The sequence below is a fragment of the Mauremys mutica genome, chromosome 13 (genome assembly GCF_020497125.1).
Source record: "Mauremys mutica isolate MM-2020 ecotype Southern chromosome 13, ASM2049712v1, whole genome shotgun sequence".
NCBI lineage: Eukaryota > Metazoa > Chordata > Testudines > Geoemydidae > Mauremys > Mauremys mutica.
The window spans coordinates 58,748,651-58,758,436 of NC_059084.1; the positions used below are offsets into that span (position 1 = coordinate 58,748,651).

At 41.3% G+C, this 9,786-nt stretch overlaps 1 protein-coding gene across 1 annotated transcript; it reads right to left on the reverse strand.

Moving 5' to 3' along the window:
- Window positions 1-2,518: 2,518 nt before the first annotated feature.
- LOC123347888 (olfactory receptor 10A7-like) lies at window positions 2,519-9,786 on the reverse strand. The gene is made up of 2 exons (XM_044985074.1): window positions 9,668-9,786; window positions 2,519-3,536 (listed from the first exon to the last, which is right to left on the reverse strand). The coding sequence occupies exon 2, from the start codon at window positions 3,515-3,517 to the stop codon at window positions 2,519-2,521; it is 999 nt and encodes a 332-aa protein (XP_044841009.1). The 5' UTR covers window positions 3,518-3,536; window positions 9,668-9,786.

The window sequence follows — 9,786 nt, forward strand, 5'->3', positions numbered from 1 at the left end:
TATTTGATAAAAACAATAAAAGGTATCTTTTATCCCCTGTTGCCTCTTTTTAAAATTAATTTAAATAGCCAAATATTTCCTCAATATCTTCTTGATGTGAAGAGCTATACGTGTAGGATTGTCAGAAGAGCCTAAGGGCGTTGGGAGCTCAATCCACACTGAAATTTGGAAATCTCAGCCAAAGGACCAGCTATCGTGAACAGTTATTCTTGCATCACGAGTGGTACAGAGCTCAGTTTTTGAATGTCCCAGCTGGTGGCCCACAGTAGTGATATCTCAGCACATTTAATAAGCATGATGCTGTGTGATACGGGTTGAATACACAGAGAACTCAGATATTAGAATCTGACTGATGATGGGATTTTCAAAAGCATCCAAGGGACTTTAGGAGCACATGTCTCATTTAAAGTCAATGGGATTTGTGCACCTAAATTGCTTAGGTCTAGACTAACAAAGGTATTCTGAGATTGTAAAGACAGAAGGGACCACCTTCTTCATATAGCCTGACTCCCTGTATAGCACAGGCCATAGATCGTCCCTGAATTAATTCCTGTTTGAACTGGAGCAGATCTTTTAGTGGGGAAAAAACATCCAATCTTGATTTTAAAATGTCAAGTGATGTTGACTGGCAATTGTAGATGACTGAAAAAATTTCAGCTCTTCAATAAACAATCAAAAGGTTTTGCGGGAAAGCAGACACTGTCCATGAAATTTTTTTCTTTATTCAAAAACCCAACTTTCTAACAAAAGAAAAATGTTAATGGAAAACTTTTGACCATTTCTAAATCAAGGACTTCTCAGTGTAATTAGACCTTGGCAAAATTAGATTTTTTTTTGTGATTTTGACAGATAATATTTGTGTTTATTTTTAAGCATTTTTTTCCAGTTTGTATCAATTTAAATTTTAATGGTTATGCAAAAGTACGGACTTCAATAATTTTTTCCTGATTTTTATTAATGTAAGTTTTCATTGTTGCAGAAAATGATGTTGGGGAGGGGTAGACAATAATGGGTGAGGGTCCAACCATAATTAATTAATGACAACAGAGACAGATTCCAAAATATAAAGCTTTATAACCATTAAAACTCAATTGTTGACATCACATCTCAAAATATACAAAGTGAATAGCCTTAAAACAAACTCTAATAAGTTCTCAAGCAGCATTTCTCCTATTTTGCCTAGCTGTACATTTTGATAATCATTGATGGAGATATTTTTATTTTGGGGTGTGTGTGTGTGTGTGTGGTGAAATCAACATTTACCAACATTTACCTAAACTTTCTAAGCCAAAATATAATGCGTCTTCAGATGTGATGTTGAGAGGGCCACGGAAGTGCATTGTCCCATTCTCTTCTCACTGAAGTCAGTGACCTTTAGCCAATGGCGGCATCATAAGGCTGTCAATGTACCCCTTTATGTGTCCGTTCATCTCTGAATTGTTCTCATAGCTAGGGAAATGGCTGAGCACCAGCTGCTTGGCTTGTGGTACATTTTCAACTTGTGGTTATGTGTCCTTCATTCGGGACAGGTCTGTGGTTCTGGTGTTGAGAGTAGCTGATGGAGGCCAAGCAAGAAACATTTTTGTGCTTGAGCCAAAGCTCATTAAAGTCAACAGGAGTTTCTCCATTGATTTCAAATGTCTTTGGATCACCTCCTTTATCACAGTTTCTCGATGATTCACAGCTAGTTAAAGTGACTAAAAGTCCACAATGGAAAAGGATTAGTGCTGCTCAATTTTTTTCGCATGATACACCATTGCCAGGCTCTCTCATAATGCACTGCCTCCCTCTCCAAGAGGAACCCCATGATGCAATCCAACCAGGGAGCCTACAGAGGACAATGAGTCTCAGTCACCCAACATACACCTCTAGTGAGGTGCTGCAGCAGCATTTCCAAATCAAAACATTTTTTGGTTTTGGCTGAAGTATTTTGTATTTTGGCCTCAATGTTTCAGGTTTTGGAAAGTAATTTTTTTTAAGTTCCTTTGAAAATCTCAACCATGGGGCCAGATTCTGTCATCTTTACACATACTGTGTACTCTCTTGTCAGTTTTCTCTGGAAAAATCCCCTATCAAAAGTTTTCCATTTGGAAATCCCTGTTTTCCTGTGGGAAAATTATTCAAAGGAGAACAACAGGGTTTTTTTTGTTTGTTTTGTTTCCCTCCCCCCCACTTTTCCCACTCTTCCTTGCTGTTTTCAAAATGAAAACAGATGAGAAATAAGAACGTGTGAGAAACAGGCATAAGTGTAGAAAGTGATACTTTTGAGGTCAAATGCTGAAAGTCACACTTCAACTATTTTCAACAGGCAAAGGTGTAAGAAAGTAGGTTTTTTTCCCTCCGTAGTCTAATTGTTTTCTAGCATTTGCCAGCTGAGACGCAGTGAGAAATTGGGGGAAAGTGAGGGGAATACCCACAGTTGTTAATTTAAAAGAAATCAGTTTTTATTAAACTTTATTTTCCAATGACAAAATTTTCATCAAAAATTTTTGACCAGCTTTATTTTTGGTTTGAAGAGTCACAGTGCCTTTCTAATTTTACAAAAATAGCAAAGCCTCCATAAATGCAGTAGAAAATCTTGGTGTCTGAGTACATTTTTTTCAGTTAATCTCCGGAGTGCCCCTGTCACCTCCTTGTTCCGCAAGCTGTAGATAATGGGGTTTAGCATGGGGGTCACAACAGAGTACAGCAGAGCAATGAGTTTGTCACTATTTGGCGAGTGGCTGGATTTGGGTTTCAGGTACGTGGTGCAGGCTGTCCCATAGAACAGAGTCACCACCAGGAGGTGCGAGGAGCAGGTGGAGAAGGTTTTCTGCCTGCCCTCAGCTGAACGCATCTTCAGGATGGTTGAGATGATACGAACGTAGGAAGCAAGGATGAGCGCGAACGGCAGCAGGACAAAGAAGAGGGCAACCAGGAGAATGGCGATTTCAGTCCTGTGGGTGTCCCCGCAGGCCAGTTTCATCACCGGGGGGACATCACAGAAGAAATGGTTGATTTCATTAGAGCCACAGAAGGGTAGGGTGAATATGGCCGCAATGTGACCCATTAACACCAGGAAGTTGGTGAGCCAGGAAGCAGACGCAAGCCCTATATAGACTCTCCTGTTCATAAAGACCGGGTAACGCAGTGGGTGGCATATAGCAATGTATCGGTCGTAGGCCATCACAGCAAGGAGGTAACATTCCGTCCCTCCTAGGAAAAGGAGGAAATACATCTGTGTTGCACAGCCGAGGAAGGAGATGGTTCTATCCTCTGAGAGAAGGTTTGCCAGTATCTTGGGCAAGGTGACCGAGGTGTAAGAGATTTCCAGGAAGGACAAGTTCCGGAGGAAGAAATACATGGGGGTGTGAAGGGCAGCGTCAGCCAAAGTGACAAAGACAATGAGAAGGTTCCCAGTCAGAGCAATGAGATAACAAGACAGAAACACCACAAATAGCCCCCAGTTCAGCTCAGGGTGGTCAGCAAATCCCAGAAGGATGAAATGGGTCACCGAGGTGTGATTCCCTGTGGTCATTTCTCTGATACACTCAGTCCTGAGGAAAAATTAAATAAATAAAGACATGAGGCTGCATGAGGTGCACGTTTCCCATTCTCTTCAATTATCCATATTAAATGAAGATCCTGAATACTGTTTAACCGAGAAATTGTCCTACGTCAAATTTTATCCCCTTCAGCTAGCATCAGACCAGATTCTGGTGACCTAGAGCATATCAATTTGAAAGACATCGTTCTGGATTTCAAACTCCAAGTCATGGAGAATCCACCACATCTATAAGGAAGTTGTTGCAATTGTTAATTACCCTCCACAGTTAAAATTTAATGTCTCATTTCCAGGTGGAACTTTTTTTTTATTAAACCTTCCAGCCATTGGATTTGGTTATAACTTTTTTCTGCTAATGAGACCTGTAGCATCTTCTCTTCATATAGACAATAATCAAGTCACTTCTTGGACAAAGTGTCTTGAGGAAAGACTTAGCTTGCACAATCTGTTCATAGTCTCTTCCCTGCCCCTTTTGCATGGGCTGGTGACTGCAACTGTTGTCTTATTCAGTGACTGCAAGTGTGGCTAGCTCCTGTCTGGGGGAAGAAAGAAGAGGAACCCTCTTTAGCCATCCCTCCTTCCACAACTATGAAGAGATCAAACACAACTGGCTCTATATACACACACCTTACATATCTATCTTAGACTGAGAGGAAACAGAGGTATATCAAGGTAAATGAGGGGCCCAAGAGTCTGATCCTTTAAGCCTGTGTGCAAGTGGCAGTGGCTGCTGTCGGAAGACAGGATACTGGGCTAGATGGACAATTCGCCTGGCCCTGTATGGCTGTTCTTATGCTCTTAAGTGGGTCGCTTTAGTCATTTGACTTCAATGGGACGACTCATGTGAGTGAAGTAAAGGATTGGCTCCAAATGTGGCACAAATAAAGTATGACCCAGGGTCTCCAGCGCTTTGCTCCAGCCATCCACTCAGTTACATGTCCCCCATTGCTACAGTATCTGAGTGTTTCTGAGTGCATTTATCCTCCCAACACCCTGGCGGCACAGGGAAGGGATATTGTTCTAATGTCTCAAATGAGGCACTAGGCACCTAAACCCATTTAAAAACCTGTCCCTTAATCTCTGTGTGCCTCAAAGATCCGAATAGGGGCCCATTTTGGATTTTCAACAGCTCCTGAGCAGGTTAGACACTCACTTCCCAGTGCAACCAATGGGAGTTTGGTACCTAATCTTTTTAGGTAGCTAATTGGATTTTCAAATATGCCTATTGGCATCATTGGGAGCCTAAGTACCTTAGAAATCCAGGCTCTAATGCACCAGGCCAAGGTCACACAGGGAATCTGTGGTAGAAGAGTGAACTGAATCCATGTCCCCCACTGTCAAGCCAGAGTTCTAACCACTGGATCGTCCCTCCTCCTCTTTTAAGCAAAAGTGACCAAGCTTCTATTTTCATTTGAGATGGGCACCGTGAGGTATCAGCTGAAATCAGTGGATTGACTGATTTGCCCCAGTTGATGATTTGGACCAATGATTCCAAAGTCCTCAGTTAAAGCCTCACTAACATTGAGTAGCACTTGCTCATGAGTGCTACAACATTTTTCAGATGAAGAGTTTATTCACTGAAAAATGCAGTTTGGGGTCAACTGAACTATTTGCAAATTCAAATAGAATTTGGCAAATAGTTTCTGCCAAATATATATCTTTGAGAGACAAAGAGAGAGAAAAATTGAAACATTTCATTCTGACATTTTTAAAACAAAGTGTTTTGATTTTTTATTTTGAAATGTTTCATTTTTTTCAGTTGCCTAAATGTAATACTAATAAAGGGAATTGAAAAAAAAATCAGAAAGCAAAATGATTTTGTTTTCTGGTTAAACAAAACAGTTCTGCTAACAGGAAACATTTTTTGTCCAGTTTTTAATTTCAGTGACCCAAACTGATTTTATTGTTTTTGAGTTTTTGGTTCAGCCAACAAACCTAGGAAAACTGCCCTATTAAATCAATAGGATTAGAAGCTTAAATGCAACTCCACATCAATAGGGACTGTAGAGTCAATCCTAAAATTAGACCTTGTCAAGGTTGTTGTTTTTTTTTAAATCATGGAAAGATTAGCTGAAAAGAATATTTTTAGTTTTCATCTAAATTTTCAGCAAAACTGTTTTTGCTTTTAATCAAACACCTGAAAAAAAATTCAATTTTCTGTAAAAAAAATAAATAAATTTGTTTTTGTGGAAAGTAAACACATTCTGCGGGAAACGGTTGGTGGTGGGGTTTTTGCTTGTTTGTTTATTTGAAATCACAATTTTCCATTGAAAAAAGCTTTTGATGGAAAATTTTTGACCTCCCCTATCCAACATATCTAATAAGCAGGAAGTAAAATCAGAGGCACAATAAAAGTGATAGTTTAGAATCTGAGCCCATTAACACTTCTTTGTAAGTCAAGGTTAGTTGTAAGTCAGTCCACTGAAGAGAAAGGAGTTGCAGTGGTGTAAATCAGAAGTATTCAAGGTAGCAAAGTAATAGTAGTGCTCATCTGGAGTAACTATACTAGTGTCAATGAAGATATCAAAGATTAATAGTGTTGTAACTCAGAACAGAATTTGGCATGACCAGAATATTCCTTTTCACCTCCACTGGTGCTATAATTGTTTAAAGCTCTCTTGAAATGTCAACTTGCCTCACCTTCTTCTGGAGCATGTAGCCTGGCCTCTTTGCAGCTTCCAGATGTCTATGAGCGATCTGAGGAGATGTGCAGAGGGAGCAGATGTTTTTAAATTCTCTTCAGTGCCCCACCAGGACCTCATAAGCATGTCAAACTATGAACCTAGCCAGGGGCGGCTCTAGTAATTTCGCTTCCCCCAATACGGCGGCATGCCGCGGGGGGTGCGCTGGCTGTAGCCAGTCCCGCGGCTCCAGTGGACCTCCTGCAGACGTGCCTGCGGAGGGTCCGCTGGTCCCGTGGCACCGGAGCCGCAGGACCAGCGGACCCTTCCGCAGGCACAGCTGCGGGAGGTCCACCAGAGCCGAGGGACCAGCGGACCCTCCGCAGGCACGCCTGTGGGTGGTCCACCAGAGCCGCCTGCCGAACTCCCAGCGACCGGCAGAGCGCCCCCCGCGTCATGCCGCCCAGAGCACGCGCTTGGCGCGCTGGGGTCTGGAGCCAGCCCTGAACCTAGCACAGAACCCACAGTAACATGAATGTGCTTCTTAGTACGTTATACAGATAATCAACCTATCTGTCTCTCTCCATATCTATCTATCTACCCGCCCAGACCTGAAGAAAAGCTCTGTGTGGCTCGAAAGCTTGTCTCTTTCACCAACAGAAGCTGGTCCACTAAAAGATATCAACTCACCCATCTTTTCTCTCTAATATACTGAGACCAGCACCACTTCACCACCATCTATCTTCATACACCATCTCTTTAGCTCTCTTTCTCCTTCTCATTTATCAACATGGTATCTTGGCACCCAAAAGTCAGGCACCAAATTATATGAGATTGGCCTATACAATTTCTAGTCAAGTATTCTTTGGGCCTTGAGGGGTTATAGGGAAAGACAACCCAGGTGTCTACTTGACCGCTGAAGACAGGAACAATGGTGAACTCCACCTCCACTTTCCACATAGGCAAGGTGGGGCATGCAGAAATACTTACTCCAAACCCAGCTCATACAATATGTTCCTGTGGAGGAACCTGGCTGCCTCCTCCATGTTACCTAGTTCAGACATTCACACCTATCTAAGAGAGGTCGCATTCTGCACCAACTTTGTACCAGGCAGATTCTGTCCACACTTCAAACTGAAGGGAATGGGGTTCATTCTGTTTTGCACAGCTGTATTAAAAAGCTGAGTTTGGTTGTTGTGGTAATGTCATTTTGATAAGCAGAGTTATGGCTGAAAAATGTCTTCTCTCCCCCACCTCTTCCTCTATATATTCTCTCTTTGTTTCAAATGTCAGCGATAAAGATGTGGCTGGAGGTTGTGTGTGTGGTGTGTTTGAATATGCTGTGCTCAATGTTCAACTGGTTCACACTGGTGTAGTTTCATTCACTGTAATGAATGAACCATCTGGTTCACTGATTCCTGAGGAGCTCTGGCAGATATATGACAACTGGGGATCTGGTCCATTGATTCCAGTGAAGCTACACTGGTTTCTACCAGCTCAGGTTCTGGCCTCAGATCAAGTATATGGCTTGTGTCTCCTCGTTTACAATGATGTAAATCATTAGAAACTTCAGAGACGTCATTGGAATTACACTGGTCAAAAAACAGTGGAAGCAGGTTGATCTTTTCAACCTCTCATGATTATGATTATAAAGATGAGAGAAAGTGCAGATTTTCTCACTATTTCAAAATATATTTGAAATAATAATAACTTAATATGGAATTATGATTCAGACTCTATACCAGTAATTTCAGGGCAGAAAAATTACAGGTACATTATAATGATCCCCCCAAAAAGCATTGCAAACTAAGTAAATTACACTAGGAAATTAAGATTACACTTAAAAGGAATGCAAATATGTAAAGGCACGGAAATGCACAGTTATAACTCCCAAATAACTTTAACTCTGATGTGTAGATGTCCTCCGTGAATCAGGTTCTTATTTTTATCCTTGATTTTATTTACATGCATTATCTGATTGCCTATCTGCACCTTTTAAAATCTGTTCCTGGGGTTTCCAAAGACTGCTGATATGAGTTAGCTACCTGGGTAAATATTTTCAGGATGGATGCCATAAATTGTTTAAGACAGAGAATCAGTTTTTAGCAGTTCACCACCAGTGATTTCAATGAGAAAATTGCTGCTTCTCTCATACCAGGTAAATACATTAATAAATAATAACAACAACAACATGCTCTGTCCCAATTTTTGAGCCCAATTGTAACACCATCGATGCTTAGGAATAATTTTTACATGTATGGGGCATAATTCAACAAACTGTAGCTAATTGGAACAATTTTTACTCAATGAAATGTCATCAAAATACGGTGTTTTGTCAAAGCCGGTTTGCAGAGATGTATCGGTGTTGCCAATGATTTCACCTGGAAGGGTTTTGAGGAACAGGGCTCTCCGGTCACTCCTGGTACAAGAGAGAAAGACCAGAATCCAAAACCTGATCTTTCTAATCCAAAACTAGACATTCCAACACAATGCATTTTGTGAAAACACTGGAAAGGTTTTGTTATTGCTGAACACTAACAAACTTAGGAACCTTGGAAGCTGTCAGAAAATGGAATTGTTGCAAACACAAACACGCTCATGGAGTAACTTTGCATTTTAGAGACTGCTCTCAGAAATAATCCAACAGGTATAATGGTACGGCTACCCTGAAAAATTAGGGGTATTCTTAATTCAAGTTAGCTAACCTTTGTTAGCTAACTTGGTTTAACATAGTAGTCAAAATATGACAACTTGGCTTGTAACTTGGGTTAATGGTTTGAGTCCAACTGAAGGTTCCTCTGTAGGCTTTAACCTGTGCACCTAACCTGAGTTAGGAGTCAAGTTGCTGGGTCTTCACTGCTGTTTTAATCCAAGTTAGCTAACATGGTTTAGCTAACCTGAGCTGAGAACACCCCTAATTGTGCAGTGTAGAGACATACCTTAAAGATATGTTTAGACTGGAGATGGAGGAGTAATTTCCAACTTTGATAAAGCTAGTGAGCTGTAAATAGCCACCCACCCTGAGTACAATCCTAGCTAATAGCCAAGGTAGATGCTCAGGGCCACCCGTGCAGCTGCCACTACATTGCTATTGCAGCAAAGAGTCCTGTGGCACCTTATAGACTAACAGATGTATTGGAGCATGAGCTTTTGGGGATGAATACCCACTTCATCGGATGCATGTAGTGAAAATTTCCAGGGGCAGGTATATATATGCAAGCAAGAAGCAGGCTAGAGATAACGAGGTTAGTTCAATCAGGGAGTTTAAGGCCCTCTTCTAGCAGTTGAGGTGTGAAAACCAAGGGAGGAGAAACTGCTTTTTAGCACAGTAGCTCGATCAAAGCTAGCATGGGTCTGCCTGCCCAAACTGGAAATTTTACCTGATGCTCAAGTGTAAACACACCCAAAGTGTTGCAGAATTGAACCTTTCACATGTTCCTAGAAATAGGGTCACAGTATTAACTAATGGGAAGAAGGCAATTAACTGCAGAGTGGTACTTACTGAAATATCAGGTTACTGGCACATAGCTATTGAATGCTTTTGAAATTCACTGCAGACCAGAGATTCCATGCCTGTATCTGGAACATCTTCATTGACTCCAAAGTGTGCCTGTGTTAATC

Coding starts and splice junctions, on each gene's coding strand:
- LOC123347888 (XM_044985074.1), bottom strand. CDS start 3,517: ATGACCACAGGGAATCACACCTCGGTGACCCATTTCATCCTTCTGGGA.